Source organism: Periplaneta americana, chromosome 4 (assembly GCF_040183065.1).
Source record: "Periplaneta americana isolate PAMFEO1 chromosome 4, P.americana_PAMFEO1_priV1, whole genome shotgun sequence".
Lineage (NCBI taxonomy): Eukaryota > Metazoa > Arthropoda > Insecta > Blattodea > Blattidae > Periplaneta > Periplaneta americana.
Window position 1 is genome coordinate 40,578,434 of NC_091120.1, and position 26,998 is coordinate 40,605,431.

Here is a 26,998-nt window from a genome sequence, read left to right on the forward strand (position 1 = left end):
CTCTTACAAAGTATGCAACAAAGTACTATGCTTTCTGTGTTTACGAAATGTTGGTGTGTTCACAAGTTTACTAAAGGTAAGGAAGATAGATAGTTGGATTAATGTCACGTGCCTCGACTTGCTTCAGACTAAGTAAACATTATCCCCTTTCACTAGCTAAAACTCTACCTGCTGGCAAGAGCGCTCTCCACCCCCTAGCTAAAACACCAGTGAATGGACATTACAGCCAATAGGAATTGAATATACGTCATTACTACTGTCGGCTGGGGGACATGGGACTAGTTAATTTTTATAAACAAAATGCACAGACCAAGGATGCCTATCCTAATACATTTACTTCATCCGAACCTTAGTAACCACCTATCTCGAACAGTTATTTGCAATACAAGTATTAAAAATGGCAATTTATTTTGTGAGTAGGTTTGTTTGCAAAACGAGATCTGGAGACCTTATTTTGCAGATATCCCTACTCATAAAATAAAATCATTTTGACACGTGTGTCGTACATTATTTTTCAGACAGTCATTCAGTTATATTTCATAAATAATCAGATAATTTAATAATTTATTTACACTGCCATTAGACTATTAATAGACATGAAAAGTGTTGCATTGAATGACATCTGGTGGAAGATTTATAAAACATTATGGCTGGAGTTGGAAAATACCATAATTCTGAAAGCGAACTGCAAGAAATAAAAGAGGATGCAGGGAGAGTGACACTGGAATTACTACCAGCAAAACCAAAGAAGCAATATGGTATATCAGTCGGCTAAGGAGCTTGCCTGCTTATCAGGAGTTGCGCTCAGGTGTGGGTTTGATTCCCACTTGGGCTAATTACCTGGTTAGGTTTTGGCTGATATCTACATCTATTATCAGGCAGTACATCTCACTTGACAATATGTGTCAGAAGAAAAACAATTGTTTGTATACAACTGAAGTATGATTAGTGGAATATGTAGATAATTGGCGATGTATGCAATGGAGGGGGGGAAAGGAACTGGCCACCCTACCCCACTATCTCCTGGCCTAGTTGCATCATAAGTGATGCTATGTTGGTGTCACTTGTGAAGTTCAGACCTGTCTTTGGACAGTTGACTAAACAACAACACAAATGAATATTATGTCATTGGTATCATATTTTATTTAAAACTACACCAACCATCCAATGTCACAAAGAAAACAGCTAATAGTCTCACTGATATATTATCATGGTTCACATTTTTACAAATGTAAATTAATTAAAAAAAGTCAAGATAGTGCATATTAGTAATTAAATTAACACATAATCAAGATCAAACTCTTTAAATCAATTAAATTCTTTATTTAAAACCACTATCAATGTTTAATTATAAGGACATCTTTACAAATAAGCTCTAAAGATAAATGTTTCACCACAGCGTAATGAAAAAAAAAGCTTCTGTATAAAACAAATCATCATCTGCAGGAACTTCTAATCACACAAACAAGAGACGTATAAATTAAATGGAATGGTAATGTATCACAAAAATGCGTTCACATAATTTATATAACTGAACATGTTATGTTACAAAAGTTCCAAACCACAAAGAATTTGCATTCTAGTATCACAGACAAGTAATTCAGATTATCATTAAAAATACAGTAAGATTTTGGGAAGCATCACACCTTTCTACCATTCACTGAATCTACAAAACACAATAATTATATACAAAATAGTGACCCAGTGTTCCTATAATGCAACATTTATATACAGGCACCTATTACGTGTATTTATCACAAAGCACTAATGCTTGCTTAATTTCCCTTTCAAGCCAAAATTAAAAAGCTAATGTAAGACGTAATACTACACGTGTAAAATTATAAATAAAATTATTTTACTTCTGACTGACAAAATATTCAGTACTAGCTTCGTGTTCCAGAAGGCATTTTATTTTATGTACAGAATAACAGAAGTAGCCTAATTCTTGTTAAATAAAATATACATATTTTTACCCTTATGAGAAAAGTTATGATATATTTTTACACTTCACCAAAGGCTAAAAAATTAAAGAAAATTTTCAAATGAAGGGGAAATTAAGCAACCACACAATAATACATTAGTTAATCATAATAAATTTACGTGCAACAGTACACTGACCTAAAGAGATGATAAATTGATATGATTTTGCATGACAGCATGATTATTGCCCTATGTCAAAATAAATATGCAATATAATGAAAAATAAACATTGTCCTACTGAGAAAATGTATACTCAGAACTAAATTATTCTATCAAATAACAACGTAATTTTACTTGTTATGATTTGCTGTCTTCCATTGCGTAATTATGAAATCAATAAGGATGAAATGCTCGATTTCATACTATGATACAACTTTGAAAGGTTTAAAATAGAATTTCTGCTCTTTTGAGATGAGCAAATCCAAGGCATCACTGATCAGAGATATATGAAATATTACAATTTAATTGATAATCTGTAGGCCCTAATACATAAAGCTATTAAGTACTTTTGATTGGATTTTGGTATGGTTATATTGAAACTTTGTTACACTTCTCTCTTCATCTCTCTCATATCAGATTAATAATAATAATAATAATAATAATCAAAACTTTCTACCAAAACGCTCTATTCAATTTTTCTTGGGGCTTCAATCTATACATAAAATATATGCAAATGTAACGTGAGTCGTCAAACACTATACAACCTCTCAAGCATAAGAAAAGAAAATTAAAGTACGAATTTGATATATTCATATTATTCAGAAAATAAATTTAAAGTTTAGAGAATATATTATTAAGATTTTGGTCAATAAATGACATCTCACTCTTAAGAAGGTGCAGAGGAAAGAAAGATGGAAAGGAAAGGAAGACAGAAAATATATGTGGCAACAGAATGATGATTTCAAAAGGAAAAGTCTTGTATTAAAACACGATTCTGCCATTCTTAAATAACTGATACCAGTAATGTTGAAATCCGTAAAAACATTTTTCTTTACTGATGTAAGAAACATGCAATATTAGGTCTCACAATAAAAGAGAGGAATTATGGAATATGTAAGCTAGTGGAAATTGAACCATCTGCCACCATACCATAAATAAAACTACAAGACCTTGGAAATTAATTCATGCAACTAAATGCAATAATATTTATATAATTTTATTTTAAAAGTGGGGGGGGGGGGAAATAATTACAAACGTGTATGATTTCAATAAAAATAATCTAAAAGAAGTAATAAAGTTTGGCATTGCTTCTAACTTTAGGTACTTATTTATTGCATAATTTCCAAAATTTCAAGAAGGATTAAATTTAATAAATACATGAAAAGAAACAGAAAACTGATTTACTAATACAAGTATGAGCAGTGTGCAATTCAAAACATGATTAAGAATGTCGTTTTATATTACTGCTGGCATAACAATTTTGTACCAACCTACCTCTCTGTCCCAGTTTTATTTAGTGATATTTGAATACGGATCTGATAAAACAAAAAAAAAAAAAAAAAAAAAAACAATCACCATCATTGCTCCAGTTTGTGAACACAGCCTGTTGTGAAATATGCCGTAAAGCCTCAAACACGATTCATTGCTACATTTTTTTTTTTTTAAATATGATGGTCCTTTCAAACAAGTTGTATTTCTTACAAAAGGAATTCCTATATTAAATTTTTGAAAAACTAATCACACTATTTACAAACCAATTAAAAATAGGAACCATCTGGTTGAAGCTTCAGATTTTGGAGTAACATTAACAGAAGTATCCATACAAGACTTCAATACTTCTTGTGTCGCACCAACAAAATCCTAAGCTACACCAAATTCTTTTCACACGTAATTAAATTATTTTTTTAGCATCTTTAAGCAGCATCAGTACAACATTTCGTACACACAATATAGAAATTACTAATCGCACTTTCGCATACTCTCCTATACTTAGCATCGAATAATGTGCTAAGACTCCTTCATAACAACCATTCATGAAACTTTCTTCTCAATTGTCATAATTTTAATATTGTTCTTGTTTTATGTATGTTTTAAATACATTTTTAATTATTAATTACAATCTGAAAATATTATAGTCTCAACCATAATTTCTAAATGATGTAATTACCAAGTAATACTAAACTACTGGTACATTTATAACACTAATGTTTATGGAGGATAAATTATCTAATGAACTTGTAAGCTCGTGTTAAAATTAAACTAGTTAATATTATAAATTAACAGTGAAAGGGTGAGATAGAGGGCACATCATCATTATTTCCTTATCATTCACATAATGCATTCTCAATGGAAGCTCATTAAAATATTGGATACACATATTGTAGCAAATGATATCGGATTTATTTTGTAATATATAACTGTGCAATGACTAAACCGATAGAATTCAATATACAGTCTGTATACTGCATTTAAGGTACTTATCTAACATGGGAGAAACATGTGCAATTCTTAACCAGTTTTTTAAAACTCTTTTTTTTCCCCCGATTACTTGACACAAAATAAATCCCTGAAATATTTTTTGAGGGACAGGGGGGAATTTTTTAAAGCAAAAACAGAAATTCGTTTTAGTCCTTGGTTCATAGTTTTTATTTTAGAACAAAATTTCTTCAACTGTCTTACTCCTAAAAGAACACAGAACAAGTTGTGAAAACAGTTTTTCCCTATCTTACCCCATTAAAGAAAAATATCATTTTATGTTCTGAAAATGTCAAACACAAAAATAAAAATTTAAGGTCTTCGAGTTTTAAATTAACTTTCTTAAGCAATAGGACAATGTTTGTATTTTTGACACTTAGCTACATTAATCAGTTTCAGGCGCAATAATGACGAAAATATCTCAATTCTAAGTGCACTTTGTGTTAACAAACCAAGCACACAATTCCTTGGCTGTATGAAAAATAATGCAGTCAAACTCTCCTGCCAAATTCGAATTGTTATTACGCGAAAAATATATAAAATTGACAGGATGTGATGGACTGACACTTGCAGAACTGCACTTCTGGTTTAAAGAAAAGGCGTTTCCTGCCAATAAAAACTCAGCTAATTAATTAACCAAATATCATAGAGACAAAACTGATATATTTTTGAAAACTAGAAAATTCAAAATTTTAGATGACATAAAAATAAAAAATTCAAATTCTTGAAGGAAAATGAAAAATTAAGAGTACATGAGTACCTTAAGAATTTGTATTAGTATTATTATACTGTAGATATAGCGAAATAACATTTAAAATTATCTTTCCAAATTGGTCACCAACTTAGATTCTGAAGATCTGGTGGAAGATAAAAAGCATAACAAGTTCGAAATCTTCACCCCATAAATAAGTTATGGCAACTATTTATTTTTAATACACGTTACATAAGATTCTATGCAGAATTACCATATTTTCTGGTGTACAAGATATACTCTCCTTCTTTGAAAAAATAGGTCTGAAAAGCAGGAAAGCAGTGTGAGTCTTATACACTGATACTGAGTTTGTGAATGGATCAAAGCTTCATGGAATGTTGTGAAAACTGAGATAGTGGTTAAATCATTTTGAGGACTGTGGCATTAGTAATGCACTGTATGGTACAAAGGGCAATCTGTTGTATGGGGAATCAGATTCTTATTTAGAAGAGGTTTTCAAGTGACTCTTCGTTTAGCTTTGGAGATGAATTTCTGGGTTTTGACGAAGAAGATTAAAATATATTCTTTCCTAGTTAGATTAGATATTTGATGAAAGTAAAGCTACGTATTACTTAAATTTGAAATGCTGTAAATTTGTTATAATATTCAGTGATAAAGTTCTTTTCATATAAATATGTACAAAAAAAAAAGGGTGGGGTTGTCTTATATGCCAGCAAATACAGTAAATACTTATTAAAATCAGAAATTCCCATTTGCACATTAAGGATTTCTTTTCCCCGGTTTTTACAATGTATACACATTTTTCCGTAACTCATAATTACAAAATTCAGGATTTTTTAATTTTTCCCTCCATTCTTGTCTGTCTACCCATAAATTTTCATTAATTGTTACATATAAATCTGTCAAATAAACCACACTATCACAAGCTTCCATTGTAATGTCAAAATATCTGTTAAAAGTCATACAAACATGAATACAACTCTAATAGGATTTGAAGTTATCTCCTTTTCTTCTTATATGCTTCAAGTAACATAGAACACAAATGTTATCATTTGTAGTAACTACAAAATGTGGTGACAAATATTTATAAATACTTGCAAAGTTTATGTACTTTTTTTTTAAATAGATTGTAGGCGTGAAGAACAAAGAAGTGATATTCAAGCTTTTAGTTTAATAAATCCTTACCAAACACAAAAATTCATATTTTAAATTCGCTGTAAGGTAAAAGTGGTGATCTAAACACATAAAAACTGAATCTGTGTATAATACTACGTCACATTAATGGTGAGTAAGTTATAATAATTAACAACATTCCTGAACAATATACTGACAGAAATGTGTCATATTGATTTTCTTCAAATATTATTGTTATCCTGTATTAGAATCAATGTCTCCTTATGAAAAGCATTTTGTACAAAATGTCAGTTCATCATTATTTGAATAATAGTATAGAAGTGGATAGAGTTACCTCAGTTTTATATTCTCTCTTAGTTATACTTAGGAAAAGTCATATGAAACAGTTTACAGCTCAGATTAAATAGATTGCATTAAAAACTGAATGTTGTTCTACTATGAAGAAAGCTCTTGTCCACTGTGATAAGATAATTAATCATATATCTAGTAATATAAAAGCCACTTTTAAAAGATGATGATGATGATGATGACGATGATGATAATAATAATAATAATAATAATAATAATAAATAATAATGCAAAATTAGATGGTACCAATAAAGTTACGAAGCAGACCTATCATTCCTTAAGTACTCTAATTTCTAACAGTTGATATTTTGATTGAGCATTTGAAAACTACCTTAAATAATTTGATACAATACAAATAATAAAACTAAATGATCTGTTAACATACGAAACTAAAATATGAATAAATCTGTGATACCAACTATGACTTATGCATGCAAGCAAACAAAGGGACAGTAAGTATTCCAAGTATTCCACTTTTAAACTTCATGAAAGATAAAGATATTAATTAATCTAAAGTTGGATGATGATTCTCAAAGTCATATTTAAATTTAATATTTTTGTACATCTCTTAACTTCACTTGCAACATGTCATTATGTATTTTAAGTTGAAATTTGGATAGAACACAGTAAATGTACAAGTTTTTCTGTTGTGAATACAATCCGATACAAATTGAATTAATCTCACTTTAATAAATTATAAGCACATAGCAATATAACGATAAAATGATTCATAGACTTGATGTAAACGGTATGTTCGTAATTAATGTGTTTAATGAATAAAAAGTTATTTATGTATATAGCCTATTTTTTTTTTGTATATTTATAGAAGATAAATACTAAACTAAGTGTCATGGGTGTTGATGATAACATTCTGTAAAATTATTCTCATTTCAATAAAGTTATTTTACTGTACGATTACTGTAAAATTATTTAATATTTCTACAAGGAATTTTTCTATGTAAGAGCTGAATGATACCTTCAAGTAACTATTTATAAACAATATACTACTTCAATTACACTAAAAAGTAAATAATAATAAAAAACGATTCATAAACTTTTTAAGGTCACTGCTTAAACCACATTATAACCCAATGAGTCAAAGATTCTTTTGGGTGGGCGAGGAGTACCTAGGTTATCAAATTTATCACACTTTCGACAAGCACCTTTGAGGGCTTTGAAGTCTGAGAGCAATGTTTCATAACCATATTCCTGGCTTTGTTAGTAAACATTTAACTAAAAAATATGTGTTATACATTTGAAGACATTAATAGAAAAAACCCAGTTTTCAATACAAACAATATACAGGGTGGAAGTGAAATAACTCTCCAGATTAAAAGGGACAATAGGGTACATTTAAAGAAATAGTAAACCTATATTACATTTTGTAATTAAATGCATGATTAATCAGAAAATAAGTTTGAAGTTTTAGCAGTCCGACAACATTTACTCTATACACGAGCCTTCTTCACTCGCTACAATAATCAATCTGTTTACAACGTTCAGTGGCTTGAAATTAGTGGTCCTGTGGGGGACCTTGTAACCCCTATCAGGCACGTCCCTCAGGTGGCGGATGAGAGATCCCACCAGATATGATGGGGTGGTCCGAATAACTATGGGAATAAGGACCCGTGGACCAACAAGGAGCCCAATTCCTGGGGGCTTTAAAATACTGGGACACCCTCTCTCCAGGGGACATAAATATGGAGGGCCCAAGCCCAAGGTTAGAGGTGAAGACCTCAACGGTGGAGTGGAATTCTCCAACTACAGCAGAAGAGACAACCTCCCTATAGGGGCTAATACATAGGGGAGCTGGGATGGAAGCCCTGAGATGGCAGCCCCATTACCATCCTTACCCTACGCAGCGCCCGTAATGTGGTCAGGGGACATTTACTCTACTGAGAACCTCCAGAATGATAGCCAGACGGATAACATGTTGACAACCCAAGCAAGACAACGGACACTCATAAATAAAGTCAACAGACAAACTGTACTCAAATTTTACAAGACACTGGCAATTCCAACATTGTTATATGGTTCAGAAACGTGGATTCTGACTAGAGCCCAACAGAGAAGAATTGAGGCCGCCGAGATGAGACTCTTAAGGCCACTAGCAGGATTTAGACTACAGGACCATAAGAGAAACGAAGATATACGTCAAGAACTCAATATCGAGAGTATAATAACTGTAATTGAAAAATATAGAAATAATTGGTACGACCATATAACAAGAATGCCCAACGACAGGATACCTTTCAGAACATGGTGTTATAGACCTACACGAAGAAAACGAGTGGGAAGACCAAAGAGACGTTCGAGAGACCAGTTTGACGGATAAAATTCTGGAGGCGGAACAGGGCATCGGCCTAAACCCTGAAGTTATTGATGATGATGATAAATTAAATTTACACGAAAACCGTCCACGCTATTGAAATACGCCTGAGAGATAAATGATTCTTTATTAGACTTTGTATCAATATGGGCAAAAATTACAATCCTACTTGCAATAGTTACCAAATAAGAGGGTGTTATAAACATTTCGGAAAAAAACATCTTTTTCTGAGAAAATTATTAACTTTCCCCCAATATGGTACGGCACTTTTCTCTTGCATACAACATTAGCTATTCGCTTTGAAAGTCTGCAGGATTATTTCATTTCCACCCTGTATTCAGGATCCAACTATAAAAACGAAGAAAAACTGTGAAAATAATTAGGCAAGAATGCTAGGAATCTCTATATATTATACAAAAACTTTAAAACTGTGATAAAAAAAAGTGCTACTCAAAGTGAATATGATGAATAAGCTATTTAGCACTTTTAACATTATTGAAGACTCGATTTTATGTACTTAGGCATAATATAAAATAAATCCATGGCATGACAGACCATGGAAGGCAAGGCCTACCAGCTGACTGCTGGCCTCCACATGCCTAAGCACAGTTGAATGATCAACCAACCAGTACGGAGGTAATGTATCATCTGCCAGAAAAACTGGATTTCAATACTCAACGTAACTGTTCAAATTCATCATGATACCAGGTGGGCACAAGTCCCATATGCTGGCCGAAATTTCAGGAGAAAATTTATTTCCCAATGAAGAATCAAACCAGTCCTCATTCTGCAACTCTAGTCCAAGGCATGGCACCTTGGATCTGAATTTTATTGCAAAGGATGTTATTTAGGCATACTGGATGTAATATTTTTAAAGTCTTGTTATTCATTTCAAGAAATAATATTAGAGTTATTTTGTAGTGTTCAAAATCAAACTAATATATATATATTTTTTTTTTCGTTGTTGGTAACTCTATAACATCTATTAGTGCTTTATGGTTGTGCTAACTGATGGAGTTACTTGTCAACAATGTGACGCTGAAACTTGTGTTCAGGTTACTGCCCAGCGACAGCCACAATCCTGATATATTGCATTTCATAGTTTTGAAGGTTGGCTAATTAATATTAAGCCAGCACACTCACATTCATACAAAACAAACTAATATTGTTTCTATCTTGTCGCATTATGTTAAACAGTTAACTGAGAAAATTACATAATGGTGATAAAAATAAGGCCAATATTATGTTTGAATAAATAAATCATATATATTGTTGAAAGCTAATACATACAGTCACTGATCTAAAAGGTATCAACAATAATTCTATGGTGTGCGGTAAAAGAGCATAGGTCAGAAATGGGTGGTTTAAAAAAAAAAAAACTTCAGATGGTATAAAGAGCCATATCTTTCATAATGATGTAGAACTTTAGATTTTCAGCTCATTATGATTATTTTGGACTTGTGACTTATGCCCTTTTTACCACGCTCCATAGAATTTTCCCTGCGACAATTAAAGATGCTTCTTTAATTCTTCCTTGCCACCTAATTACAGTTATGACATATGTCACATAAATACAATAATTATAAAAAAATAAAGTTGTAGATACGAAATTCATCAAATAATTTCCAACACATCTTCCTTTATCTATTGATCATCACAAATTTCATGGTTACCACTGTCGTCCACATCCACGGCATCATCTTCCCTCTAATCATTTCTTCTTCTTCTTCTTCTTCTTCTTCTTCTTCTTCTTCTTCTTCTTCTTCTTCTTCTTCTTCTTCTTCTTCATTGGCATAATTATCAGCATCATCTATTTTACCTTCATTAATATTCTATTTATCTTCTTTTGTCAGAATCACCATAATCTTCTTTATTGTTTTCGTCATCATCACTTTATGACTGTCAATGTCATTGTCATTACTGACACCATCTTTATGATCCTCGCCATATTTTTCATTGTAATCACCAACACTTTATTCGTTACTCTTGTAAGTATCATTACATCATAACCATTATCTATTCAATAATTGAGCAATTACACTCTTTGGAAACTGATACAGACGTCACTGTTCTCAGCCTAGCTATAGGCCTATATTCATCACAATCACCACCACATCATTCACCTTCTTCACAATAACTAACATCATCATGCATTGGGCTTCAATTACTGCGTTTAGGGCCCAGTACAAAAATTTACTTGAACAAAAATGTTCATTACATGGGACATTAGTACATCAACTGAATATATTAATTACATACACACATTATATAGAAGTTTTCGCTTTACGAAAAACGTTCATTAATAAATTAATAAAAAAGCTCTCTCTATGTATTTTGAATTCCAGTAAAGTGGAGATACAACACTGCTCAAAGATAATTATGGACTTAGGCATAAACTTCATGAATGTGTCAAGAGTAATCAGAACTCTCCATCAAAATGCAGAAATCCGCATTTATTATTGGTGGGACCAACAAATTATCAGTAAATACGAATTCAATGTGTTGCAGATATAGTCAAACTACACAAAAATAATAAAAACAGCACTACAGTAACAGGAAAATGTAATGTAGTGTACTGTAACTACCCTTCTGAGAACTTCAACATACTTTTCGACAGCGTAAAGAACTTTAAAAGACCTTTTTCTTGCCCGTCTCAAAACAGTTAAAGTTATAAATAAGTTCTTCTCATGGGAATCCAAATATAGAGACTGATAATTTTTACTCTTCTGCTTTCACATTTGTTACACTTTACCTCAACTCATCAACTTACATCAACATCATTATTAATGCCTTGCATATTGGTGTGTTATTCATTGTATTTATGGTAACAATGACGCGCATATTTCCACTGCAAAAATATTTTATGGATGTTCTAAATTGCCAATTCACAATTCCTTTCAACATACTGTAACACTAATATCACTTGTACAAGACTAGCATCTCAACTCGAGTGTTTGATTCCCTTCAAAACTGACAATGCTGAGCCACAAATACTAAGTTTAGTTGAATATTCTGTGTAAAAACATTCAATGTGCAAAAGGAATATGGTGCAGGATTTACTAAAATCTATAATAATAATAAAGATATAAATATTCAATTCTGCCACAGTATCTATTACAGGCTAAACTAAGTAAAAATGTAATTAATGTTCACAAATTAAGAAAATAGAATGCTAAGTTATTTCATAACTAATTAATTCTTAATTTTATCTCATTATTTACTATAAGGCTTCAAATTTTATGTTTTTTTTTTTTTCGTTCTATTTTTACAAATATTTAACTTAAACAGCAATCTCACTAAGCAAGATCTGCATAATAATATTTAAAAAATGTTAGACATTATGCTATGTTTGCAGGTTAAAAACGTGATTTTCACATTCTCTTCTTCTTTTCTTTTAATACCTGTAATATTTTATATAATTTCCTACCAGATTATTGATTTTAGTGTTGTAAACTATTCAGAAATTACTATTTCAAGTACATATTTTATAATGCATGCATAATATATTTATAATCAAAGACAAATCCTGTCTCTCTCACGTACCCTGTGCTTATAGCAGTTCAAGTAATAATAGAGAGTGTAGTGGTGGTGGTGACAATAAGATGGATGATGGTAGTTGGGTGGCAATGCTGTGATCATGGTGTTATTGGTGATCATTATTTACTTAATGTTCACATGAAACAAAATTTATATTAATTTAATTACAAATACTTAGCATTAAAATACTATGAACTTTTTTTTTTACAATCTATATTATATTATCGCTTTTCACGTGCTAATATCTTAAATATGATGACTTTATGAAAATTTAAAGATTTGTCTTTGAGTACAAATACTAAGGGTGACAAGATAACAGTACTTGACTACTTTCATTCCAAAGGGTTTCAATCAAGATAAAATAAGAACATATGTTCCCAACAACCAGTCTTCCATAAGACAACAAATATGTTCTAAGAGTAACATTTTAGCACACGCTATTTACATATCTGTTTGAGAGGACAGTCCTTAACTTACACAAAGATTTTTTTGGTGCAGTCTTCAGGCATACCTGAATAAATATTATCAAAATATTGCTTATTCTTCTATGGGTCATTTTAGTTTAACATTCTAAATATTCCACGATCTATCCCTGGGAGTGTGCACAACATTAAAGATATCACAAGAAAAGCCCTAAGCATTTAGAATAGTAAATATGTTAACTAATGCTGAACTCTTGGCAATAAAGCCATATTTCTCACACACAAGAATAGTAAATATAAATACATCTTTAAGGTTACCGTAACTTACTCTCTATGAAAAATATTGTTTATTACAGATACAGATGTGGCACAGTGTATATCTACTGATATAAATACTATCCCCTGTTACCACGTAACAAAAGCAATAGTATTTGGTAGGATTTTAAGTTAAAGCATGGACTTTCTAATGGCAAACTAGTACAGATATAATGAACTATAGATTAAAAAAAAATTGTATCTTCACATGATACTCTTAAATATTTCTATACTAATCTGTAAACGGACTTACACAGTAACGGTTCTAATTGTAGCTAACAACGTGATTTTATTCTTATAAGTGGGTTTTAAAATGAAACATGGCAAGAAATGTAACTGTATTTGAACTGTGCCATTTACAAGCTCTCACTATACAATTTAAAAACATAAATATGTACGCATATATGAAATATTATTGAAAACTATTACTGGCTGCTGGGAACACTGCTCGTCAACAAATTGTAAGAGTGATCATCACACTAGAGCAGGCAAAGAAGAAGCGACAATGGCAGGCTTGCTCGGGGGTCGACTACATTTTCCAATGAGAAGAACCAGATCTCTTACAGTAGGCATGCAGGTCTGCTCAGCCCCTGCAACAACACAGATAACACATGCAACACGCCATTACTGCTGCAGAACAAGAATTACACGTAAACATAAATGTACATATTAACGTAACAAAATAATGTCATATACAATTACTTAGTAGCCAAACATTCCGAAGATAAATCTATACATACATTCCTCCAACTCAGAAATAAAATGTCATTTAAACATATTAAAATACCAAAGGGAAATGCGTAACCTTTTACAGATCATTCACTATGTTACTCAAACAAGAATAATCATCTAGACAGGGAAAGGACTTTGTTAATAAAACATTTAACAAGAATTCAAATTCGCAAACATTCTAATAAAGTGCATAATATTTTAAATAGATAAAATATCGACATCAGTGTCACACAAGCTTAGAGCACTAACTTTTAGTCCCCTTTTTAGACATCTATGTATAAAGCAACACCAAGAATATACAGAGAATTTCGGAATATGTATGATATGAACTTTCTTGTGTTAAATATTATTAACGTACATTGTTAACATGTTTCGACCTATTTTCAGTCATCTTCGGAACTGGTCGTTGTTGGTCTTGGCGCATCTTGTATCCTATGTGGGTGTGTTCGTATTGTAGAGTCAAAGAGTGTATGTGTTTTGAAATTGAGTTGTGTGTTGAGAATATCGTTGGGATGTGTTTTTGTGTGTCTATTATATTTCATATTGTTCTAGTGTGTTGAGTTTCTGGCTTTTTGGTTGGATGTGCAGTATTTCCATGTCTGTATTGATGTCTTTGTAGGTGTGGTTGGCATTTGTGATGTGTTCTGCATATGTGGACATACAAAGACCTACAAAGACATCAACACAGACATGGAAATACTGCACATCCAACCAAAAAGCCAGAAACTCAACACACTAGAACAATATGAAATATATACACACACGAAAACACACTCCAACGATATTCTCAACACACAACTCAATTTCAAAACACATACACTCTTTGACTCTACACCACGAATGCACCCACATAGGAAACAAGAGGCGCCAAGACCAACAACGACCAGTTCCGAAGATGACCGAAAATAGGTCGAAACATGTTAACAAGGTACGTTAATAATATTTAACACAAGAAAGTTCATATCATACATATTCCGAAGTGATCCAGTGTTAAAAGTTGTGTAATCAAGATGTATACAGAGAATTTAATTGCAGAAAATGGGTTACTTAACTTGCAGCGAAAGCTTTCTTTCTGTCCTAGAGGAAGGCAGCATTGTCCTCTCACTGAAATGTTCTATCAGACGAACTGATATTCTACACAATCATCTTGCATTACACGATCTCACAGCACCAAAATAAAGTAGATTTCCTCTGTCAAAGAACTTCCTGTGAAATTCTAGAGAAGAAAAAGTCACTAACAAATAATCACTCACAATAGAAGTGATTTGAAGTGAAGTGTGACTTAGATCTTTCGATTCTGTAAATAATTTATATAACTTTTGAAATACAATTTGATGTTCCAGCTTCACTTTAAAGTTCTAAATGGACATAAAACAACCACAAAATAGGACTTTGTTAATAGTGTGTTAACTTACTCTGGGGATGTCTTTTCTTTATTTATTTACGAGTAATACTGTTTCAACAATGACATGAGACAAGCTCATGATTTGGACACTGAACGTTCAAACCACATACAGTCGAACCTCTGTACAACGAAAACTGATATAACCATACATTCTGTTGCAATGATAAATTTGATCAGTCCCAGAGTGATAAATTTTATCAGTTATGGCGTATTTCCCATATTTTAAATATGTTTTATCCATCATTAAAACCACAGTCTAATTTTGCAGAAATTCCAATGGAAAGCTAAAAACATTATAACAATTTTTTAAAATGTACTTTCTTTCATGTTCAATATTCCACTATTCACATGGTATCACACTCTTAAAGATATTTTTCCGTTATTTCTTCTGCCCTACTTGCATTGAACGACCTTGGCATTCTGTGCAAGGAGTATGTTACAATAGAACTCTACTAGCTCCAAGGATTTGTCTTTATGGTTGAGTGTTAGTTGAAGAGTCCACTGCAAGAATGATGGATGTCACTTTCTTGTCGAAAATGAACCAAGACTGTCAATGCATAGCTTAAGACATTTAGAATGTACATACAGAGTTATATGGCATTAATACTAATAGTCATTGTCCAGTAATGATCGGAAAATCATAGTTAAGCTTTGAGCGCTAAGCATTTCAAACTTTCAATTGCTTCTCCTGAAAAATGTATTCCAAATGACATCCATCATTCTTGCAGTGGACTCTTCAGTTGTTAATGACAGCAGGTGTAACACGATAATAAATCAGTTTGGAGACTAAATTAGTTGCATTTAATGATTTAGATAGGGGATTGACGCATACTAAAATGGCTATAAACATTCATAAAGAAACGCAAGGAAATAGAGAATAGTATTGCAAGTGGTAAAATTAATGTGTTAAAAACTGTGGGAGCAGCAAACACTGACATTGTTACCTTGAAATGGTTTAATGAAATGAGGGCAATTAACATTCCTAGAACAGGCCCTATTTAGTGTCAAAAAGAGCTAAATTTTGCCAGTGTACTTGGTGATTCAAACTTCAAACCAAGCCAACAGTTGGCTACAACGTTTTAAAGAAAGACATTACTTTCATTAAAGTGGTAGCCTGAGAAGAAAAATCAAATAGTGTAATCAAATGGCGAGTAAATGTTATTTTATAGTATGTAGTTTTATTCTCATTTCTACTATACTGTCTTTCAAGAATATAAATTTGGGCAACATTTCATAACCCCCAATACAACAATATCAAGATATAACAATATGATTAGTCCACAGCTGTGGAGTAACGGTTAGCAATCCTGACTGTGAAACAAGAGGGTCCGAGTTCAAATCCTGATTGGGACAAGTTACCTGGTCGAGGTTTTTCTGAGGTTTTCCCTCAATACATTATGAGCAAATGCTGGGTAACTTTCAGTGCTGGACTCTGGATTAATTTCGCTGGCATTATCACCTTCATCTCATTCAGATGTTAGATAATCATAGCAGTTAACAAAACGTCGTAAAATAACAAATTAAAAAACAAAATATTATTTTTCTAGTCCCCCAGAAAATTGTTGTATCGAGGTTCGACTGTATATCTACAATTAGTAAGTTGGGGGAAATATAAACCAAACATCTGCTCTGCCAGTTCAATATATGAAACTGCAAATGAGTGATCTATTTTGTACTAATAAAACGAAGCTGATACACTGTTCTGGTCGTCAGATATTCAATCACATACCATATTTAGTAGTGTCGAGTGGAATAGAAACAGAAACAGTTCTCTTCCTTTTGTTAAATACTATTTTATTAACAGTGTTCAGTACAGAAAAGTTTACTGGATAACTCAAATTGATAGCTGTTTTGTATCTAGTATAGTGGCAACAACACACTCCAAATTTATATAAGATTCCAGAAATTAAATTTAGTGTAAAATTTAACTGTAAGAGTTTTCTTCCCCTTTACATGGAGCAGGGATCCGAAGGCTAATACCAATTGTGCCTTTTCTTTTATGTGGAAATGGTTGAATCTGAATATCGTGACTCAGCTATATGGTGCCATCTATCGATTCAGCCAAGGAGACAAAGTCCAGTGTAGTCCTGCTACATTGTCCTTTAATTTTTCGAGACATACAATGCCTCCTCAGACTAATGCCATCTGTACGCCAGTCATAATACTACACCCAGCTTCACCATTTTGGGAATAACCCCAAGAAAAGCCTTGGCTTCATCCATCGCAAATATGACTCCACCATCGTCAGGATATAAACCCGGGCCTGAATCCATTGTAGTCTGCATTCTGCCAATTGAACTACCAAGGCAAGAAGCTGTGATAGTTACGTGTTGCCAAACTTCTGTCTCAATGTAAATCATTTTATACAATGAAAGAAGTACATCTACTGTAAAAATAAATGTCCAAATGTCCCAGCAACACAATATTTAGCAGAACGATCAAACAATTTAGAAATTAACTACAAATACGATGTCACAGCAAACAAATTATGCTTCTATTCTACAAGGGCATTACTTACATTGCAATATAAGCAAATTTTGAAGTGTATATTTCTTTTCATTTTATTTCCAGTTATTTTCTTCTGAACTATAGGTAGGTTCTCAATAAAAAAAAAAAAAAGAACTTCATTAAGCAATCCCATTAGTTTGTATGACACTGATATAGATGCACCCATTTATTTATTACATTTGCAAATGAAGTTGAATAATAATCTTATCTGTTCCATTCTGTGCTCATGATTTCTATAATATAATTGAATAACTTTTTTAAATATACAACTTACAGGTATTTGTGTTCCCTATTTTCAGTCTATTCTTTTTTAACCTTACAAACCTAATAAGTAATGCTCAAATTACACAAACCAACATTGGATGAAGGAATTCAGGTTGCTGCTAAATAATATTCAAGCTGAACAGTGGCGACGCATCTGTGTTAGCAGTGTTGAAAGTTACTTTATTAAAAATTATTTTAGCTGAAACAAGTTATTTATTTCTTGTGCCTGTTAATTAAAATGTAAAGATCATTTTTTGATCAGGCTGCAAGATATAAGCTACAACAGTTTGTTTTCATTACATATGAATATTTCTGTGTCCTTGTTTGTGATCTCTCTTTCGCTAATGCAGGAACCAGCAACTGGTGTTAAGAGCATATGCTTGGCAAGGCCTGCTCCCTCTGCGCCCTTCCCTTAACCGTACGTGAAAGCTGTGTGTGAGAAGTGACTGTGTTGGCAATTCTGGGTAAGCTTACATGAGATTAAAAGTGACTTATTAGCAGTGGCGGCTCGTGGGTATTGAATTAAGGGGGGCTGCATACAAAAATAAACCAAGCAACTTACTTTATTTAAAGATTAGTTCCATGCTCCTTATCTTGTAAGTTGTGTTTAAATGAGACAGGCTCATGTTAGTAGATTTACTGGTATTTAAAAGAATCCTACGGACAACATTCCGGCACACCGGCCATGCTGATATAACCCCTGCTGTTGCGAGTGTCGTTAAATAAACCATAATTTAATTTTTTATATGCAGATTTGAACCTTAGAAATATCTAACTGGCGATGTTGTAGTTGGTTGTAGGTCTATTCATACATCAATAAATTAAATGAAAAAAAAAAAAAAAAAAAAACTGAGCCAGAAATTGAATTCAGGATATTCAAGAGTACGCACCAGAGCGCTTGCCTCATTTATTGTGATGTTAGATGTTTCAGATTCCATTATGGTTTGAAAACATTCTAGCAATGGCACCTTCTCATGAACAACATTTACTGTTCTTATTTTAAATCCATTTTGTTGCCCCAGCTGATGGAATTGTCTTTGAAACACATTAATCTAATACAGACTGTGTGGAAATCGAGAGAAGAAAGCAGGGATACTGGATAAATTATCAAAAAATATGCGAGCCTTTGTATTTTGTTTAGCGGCTCTTTCCATTATGAGATTCAACTGATGGGCACTTAATTTCACATTTCTCCTGAATTATTAAGGTACTAAACTGAATAGACTGTAAATATTGTACAGAATTAAACATTTTTGCACTTGTTATACTCACAACATTAAAGAAAATGTATTTGAAACTGCGCTCTACTGACAAACTGCTGCAAATTTTGCAGCGCCTGGAAACTCTGGATTCACGGCAAGAGGAAGCAGGGAGGATGGGTAAAACTAACGCGCAAAGCATCCGAGACGAGACTGGCAGCTCCAGAGGAGGGAGTGGCTTCACCCTATAGTCCTTGTCTCTGGTTTCGCTCTGGCAGCACCAGGGGAGGAAGTGACTTCACTAACGATTGCGTGCATGTCATTGAGAGCGAATTTTTTTTTTAAATTCGAGCCGCTAAATAGAGACTGTATAATAAATGTTTTTCACAACATAAAACGAAACAAGAAACAACAAATGTCTGGGGGTGCTGCAGCTCCGCAGCCCCTCTTCGAAAGCCGCCCCTGCTTATTAGTATAGTCAAGTAAATCAAAATGAGTGAGAGTGTGATTGTAGCATAGAACAGTTAATAAAACAATCATTTGGCAGTGGAAATTACAATTCGAAAAAAGATATAAATGAAAAAGGAAAATCCACTCCACCTTTAAAGAATTTAATTAAAGAAAAAAGTTGTGTACAACATTTCAATGCAGAGATCAAATAGTCACTAAAATTGTTGATAACAGCTTGAGATAATGTGAGTATTGACACTTTTTCTACATTCACGCTTCGCCACTGAAGCTGAACTCCTTCTATAAACTTAATTTCAACAATACTACATTAATAATTCAAGGTGTGCACAAACATTACGCAGAGGTGTCACGTCTCAATAAAGGGAAAGTGCAATTTAATATTACTCAGTCTATACAGTTCATAGAATTCAAACAAAATATCAGTGTGAGAAAGTTTCGGTAAATAAGTCACATCTATTCAAGTGACAATGAAAAAATTAACTTTTACCAAGTGTTGAAAGCATAATCATTATTTACAGCATATACTCATGACGCAATCATATAACATAGATAAATATAATTTTGTCATGTCACATAGTTGCACTCAGTTACATGGACAAGCCATCAATCAAAGATCCATCTCTTTACATAAACTGACCAGCCTGCAGACCTTCCTAATTATCAATTACAGTTTTTTTTATTATCTTTAGATATTTGCAACTCTATTAAACAAATTACTACTTTGATTAAAGTTGTGGTATAGTCCGCGTCACCGTTTTTGGCGAGTGAAATAAGTAATGGAAACGTTAAGTTCGAGTGTTTTACATTTGCCACAGTCAGTCTGACAACTGTGTTTGGCAAACGGCTGACGTGACGTGTATAGGAAGTGGTACCATTCTCAGCTGCACTAGCAACATGCTTACAAACTGGGCACTATATATCTAGGACACACGCCAAAAACGCTGGCGCCAGCTGTACAACTGCCTATGAAGGGCCAAGGCAGACCAGCAGACTGCTGATCTCACATCCACATTCTCAGCAGAGGTGAATGATCATCCAACCAATACATGGGGTAACACATGATCAATACGATTCTCCCTCAACTTAAGGCTGGTTCACAATAAACCGGTAATGGAAACGACAACGAGAACGAAAAAGGAAATAATGTTAAAATAAATGTATTTAAATGTGAATGCTCACATTAAAAAATACATATTTTAACATTATTTCCGTTCTCGTTTCCATTACCGGTTTATTGTGAACCAGCCTTTAGCTAGCTTATGAAACCGAATTTTGTTGCTCATTATAGCTCCCCAAATTCATCACAGTGCTGAGTGGACAATGGTCCCATACACTAGTCGAGATTTCACGAGAAAATTTTTTCTTCAATGATTCAAACCAGTGCTCAGACTATATTGCTAGTCTAAGACATGACACCTTAGACCACGCAGGTATGGCACTGAACGCTACTTTGATTAAGGGCTCGTCTAATTTCCTCAAAGACTTTTTATATATGAGCAACCAGTTTTAACAACATGGGGAAAAATTGACACTGGTGTAACATTTTTGCACGTCTTTAGAAAACCCTTTGTATTCCTAAGTCAGATTTAAGTGTCACACAAATTCACAATGTTAGGAAAAACACGCACATACATATCCTATTTTCTACAACTAGGAAACAAAAGAGCATATATTTACATCTTCTATTCATGGATTGTATCTAACTCGTTACTAATGTTACACAAAGTTAATGAAATGTCACGACATATTGAAAACAATAGATCTAGACCAGTTTTTTTAATGAATTGGTTCACCTGACCAATTAAATATTAATATGGCCCATTAAATGCAAAGTTTGAGCACTTCATGTTAGTTACAATATATGTAAACCAAAAACATAAACTGTACTGTCATTCAATCAATACTCTGAAGCCTTGTTACAACTGAACATTTATCATATACAAGGAAGTAACTGCATATATATAAACTTCTTTAATGTCTTAAAAAATGTTAAGAAATGCACATACAGGGACATTACAGTATTATTACTGCCATGAATCTCATCATGAATTAAGGTACACTCAGTTTAAATATCATATAAATCTTTAATGCTAACAATCCAGATGTGGAAAATACAGTAGAACTTGGTTATAGCGACCTCGTTTTGTGCGACACCTCGCCTATAACGTCAAATATTCTGTGGTCCCAACTAATTCCCCATAAGACATATGCTTTCCTACCTTGCTTAATCGACAAACTCATATGCGTCTACCTTGCATATAACGTTTTCAACCTCAGTTTGGAATAAGATTTTCTAAGAAACAAAGTATTTTAAGAAATATTTTGTTGAAATCTGATCCTGACAAATTCTTTACAGTCTCCTTCTGTCATAGACCTCTAGAATGCAAGCGAATTCTCCACCCCATTGTAACCTGCCCGAATTCATGCAGTATTAGATCAGTTTCGACAGGAAGTTTTCACTAAGTGCACGCATTTTAACGTAGTATGGGCACTAAAAGAAGTGAGTGACGCTTTAGAAGCCATTAGAATTATGAACATGTTCTATGAAGCTAAGGAAGGGAGCAGTGAAATTGCAATTGAAATTATGAACATAGAAATTAATTTAGCCCTAGAAAGTGGGTATTGGGCAAGTAGAAGACAACAGAGTAAAATGACTGATTACTTCACTTCTAAGTAAAATAGTTTGGCGAGTACTGAACAAACTGTTTCAATACAGAATACTGTATTTATAATTGTAGGCATACATGTATTTTATTATGTTCATTGTAGGCTTAAAAGTCAATACATAAATCTAAAAAAGTCTAATTAAGTTTGTTATTTTTCATTTTCCACCTCACTAGATTGATAATGTGAATCTCAGTTACTACGACACTTGTTTATAACAACATAATTTTTAAGGTCCCTTGGATGTCGTTATAACCAAGTTCTACTGTATATCAAATTAGTTAATCCTTTGGAAGAGATACAAGGAGTTTAAGTATGATATATTATATTTTGTAACTTTGGAGAAGATAATATAGAATAGTTTAATTTTGTCAGTAGAAAAATGGAATATTCAAGGGTTTTCTTTTGCATTTTAATAAACATTCTTCCACTTAAATATCAATTGCAACTACATTAACAGATTCAATTTATATACTATAAACAACATATTTCTGTAGAATAGATAGTACTTCCATGCTAGGATAATAAAGATCAATAATTTTAAAACTACTAAGCATTTAGAGAACCTGTTCTGTTAGTTCATAAATCAATATAAATGTCATCAAGTTAAAAGGGGTATTCAGCACCACAAGTCACACAGAGTTCATTTCTAATATCAGCACCTGCTGGAGAAGATAAGGTCCTCTCCTAGTGTATTAGACTCGCTCACAAATTTATTCTAAGCTAGTGCAAGACTTCCTTTTATGAAATTAAGGGAACCGGGTAGTAATTAGGGGTAAAAAATTCCATTTTTTTATTTTGTATTTAAAAGAAGTATAAAACTCGCTCTTTAAAACAATATATTGTTGGGAGGGGTATCTCTGGCGCTGCATGTAATTCATAGATCCTTCTTTTTTTTTAAATGCAGTTTTCTGTAAGTTAATATTTTTCAAACTTGAGTACATTTTTCTCTGAAACTGCTGAATCAATTTACATATAATTTTTATAGTGTTTTCTGCAGCCTATGTTCTACAAAGTAGACCTACGGGTTTAAGAATATCACACATATAACACGAGGAAAAATATATTCATTGAAAAAATGGCAAAAATTGTTAATCAAATTTCAATATTTTTCCGGTTTCACTAAGAGTGAAATACTTAACTAAATTTTGCTTTAGAATTTACAATATACATCACTTGATAACTTAAAAAAATACAAGATATATGAGTGAAGATTGTAGCAAGTAATCTGCACCTGAAGAATGAGGTACACTTAGCAACATGGGAAAACAGGTTATCAGTTAGGACCTTACTTTTGCATTTGGATAGGAAACCAATTAGCTGTCTTTTACACCAATGAATTCAGAATGATTGGTTGTATAACCATAGAAATTTTCATTTCACTCTGAACACTAAAATCCTAGAAATATTGAACTAAACTTTTGTACTAAAATTCTTTAATCACAATGGCATCACTACCCACTCCCCTAAAGGAAAGTCATAGTTCGGGGATAAAGATATTAGGGGTTCGTAGTGAGAAAGGTGTATTTTGTGTGTGGTCATAAATTATACTATGAATAACTGCCAAATCGCCCTTCACATTTTTTTTTTTTTTAGTTATAAGAATATTTAATTTTGATCAATATCAACAGAAATTTCGCAGGAATTTTCCTGGACAGCATAAAATTACATCTTTCATACATCTGCCATCACTGATGTGGATAATATTATGCCTATGTCTTGATCATGAAAAAGATGGTATAAACCTCTATGAGTGGAAAGCTACAGAACACAAGCTCAATGAAAACAATAAAAGATCTGCTCATAAATAACAGATTCACTGCTGTAACATTATTTTTTCTCGAAAACATTTCTATACTTTTTTCTTGTAACATTACAATTATATGTGCACTTGAATGCATTTATATGCTCAAGATAACTACACACACATATATATATATATATATATATATATATATATATATATATATATGTTCATTATTTTAAGAGATGTTAAATTATTAGATTTCTTATTTTATATAAATTCGATATTTTCACATTTTTGGGCTCATTACATAAATAACAACAGATTTTTTCAATTCGTAACCAAACATCCATAAGCAGAGATAGAGAAATATTTCGAAAGGATCATGGCAAAATCTAAGTCGTTAATGGGGGCCCCAATTTACTATTTTTTTGTATGAAGAAATCAGTAACTTACTGCATGACACTACACTTAAAATGTTTGTGTAAAGTAATATTAATTGTTACCATGATAGATATATTCTGTAGGACCAAAAAAATAATAATCTTTAGTAAAATAAAGATGCTAAGATGTTGATAAATATTAAATACAAACACTAATTTGGGGAGGAAAAGAGAGGGTCGATACTCTTATATCACAACTCCTTATATCTCCGCCCATGAAATCATCCAGGTCTTATTTTGATTTCTCATATAGTCCGTCAAAGAAAGCATCTACTCATTCCTGTTCTATTTAATTCTACATATATCTGACGCCTGGTTTCTTAAAATATAATACAAGGATAACAAAAGAATCTGATAGTTAATATTTACCTTCAATTCTATTATGATTTCTAACAGGTGTTTTATTTCAATATATATTTGAAATGTTACAATGCAGGGAGATGCACACCTCAAAGTTCAACAAATATTTACATTCTAAGATATAATAAACTTTATCATTCTATATACAAACAAAAAATATTAAAATAATAATTTCCCACCATTCATAACCCTATAACCAACAACTTGTTTCCTGCACGTGTAGTTGTGAACTACAATATATATAATACTTTCTAAACTATCAATTTTTGAAGGGGAACAATTTAAGAATATCTTAAGGCTATTTTTAAAATCCCAGGTTTCTAATTAAGGGTGTTTTAAACTAAACATTAATGTCTTAGATAAAGTTTGGAATGGAAAGTGGTCATGAAACATTTCACATTCATGTAGATGATGTACAACAAAAATTGCTGCAAAGGTCATAGTTATCCACGATAATGTAGTCAGGTCATTTTCTTTGAGACCCAGAAAAGACAGCATAAGGGTTTGAACAAACTTGAATGCAGAGATGTCTCAGATCTAAAAGGTAACAACTGCTTCATCATTTTAAAATTACACAGTACATAGATTAAGTACAATATATTTTATGGATTGTTTTTAGTCCAGAGTGATAATTCGGCTGGTGTTATTAAAGCATATCATGTTTAGAGGATTCCTGTAATTAGTTTAGGTACAACTGGGAATTTATTTCGGATTCATGTTTGCTCATCTAAAATAATAATAGCTTCGATTACTATTAAATGGATTAATATATATATGAATAAAATTGTGGGAAGACATATGCAATATTTTCTCATATTCACAGATATATTTTTCTATTTTCTCCAGAATTTCTTATTTTTAAATATACTTCGTGGTTTAAATGCAATATTTTCTTACAAACTTCAGTATTTCATATGTTCATGATTTCTTAATTTATTTACTCTGTAATGCCACAGCAAGCTACCATACATCATATCTGCTTAACATCTTAAGACTAGCTTAATAAAAATGTTATGCTAATACATTTATGAATTTAAATGCAACTAAAATATCTTACTCAACAATCTACAATATTTCATATTAGTGCCAACTTATTTTTCATGTACTATAATATTTTTAAGTTCAAACAATGTATAAGAAATTTTATAATTTTCAATTTCGAATTAAAACAGCATTTACTGAAGGAGCTATAAATTAAATAGCTAGTACATTTATGATTAATACTGTCCTTTCCTATTAATGTATTTTATTGCTACATATTTTGGCACAACGATAATGAGTAATGATAACTGTCAATGTAATACAATATTTATTTTTAAAATGGTTATCCAGTAGAAATATCACTAAATTAGTGATAAAAATAGTTATTATTTCAGATTGATAGCAATTAGTTTATAAAAAGATTGATATTTTTTGTAAATATAATTATTATTTTCTACATCTGAAGCAAAATCATGTCCTACCCTCAATTTTTATTTGGCACACAGGGGAAGCTTATGTATAATATTCTGATACTTTGATGCATTACTTACTTATCTATAATAGTGTTTAAAAAAAAGCTGTAATGACATACTGGCACATGAGTCCTAAGTAAAACAACATGCATAAAGCAATTTAACATCCATAAATTCAATGTACGTAAAGTAATTTTTCTCAAATTTCTACGACTAACCAAATCCCTGCACAATATTTATGCATTTAAGACTGCAACAAAAGAAGTAACTTAAAGGTTTTTTTTTTTTTTAAATAACACGAGTACTTTATTACTAATTCTCAACCACGAAGAAGTCAGAACTTCCTAATTTACCATACATCTCACCATGTAGGCGCGCAGGTAGCCATGAGTGCACTGTAGCACAAAATAATCACGTGTTTGTAAGAACCAATCAGATTCAGTCCAGCTTGTTCTGTTGCAATTGAAAGTTTCTCTTATGGCAGCTCTGTTTATTTGCTTTATTACTTTTTTTAATTATAGTTTTAGTGTTAAGTTATACTATTAGAGTTAAAGTAGTGTAG

The 26,998-nt window shown here is 32.1% G+C and overlaps 1 protein-coding gene across 3 annotated transcripts in view; it reads right to left on the bottom strand.

Moving 5' to 3' along the window:
• Positions 1–1,300: 1,300 nt before the first annotated feature.
• Nmnat (nicotinamide mononucleotide adenylyltransferase) overlaps positions 1,301–26,998 on the bottom strand; it is a 43,255-nt gene continuing 17,557 nt past the window's right edge. For all 3 annotated transcript variants that reach the window (XM_069823223.1, XM_069823222.1, XM_069823224.1), the window contains one exon: positions 1,301–13,782. In XM_069823223.1, the coding sequence (XP_069679324.1) occupies positions 13,753–13,782 (30 nt within the window). In that variant the 3' untranslated portion in view covers positions 1,301–13,752. The remainder of the gene's footprint in view (positions 13,783–26,998) is intronic.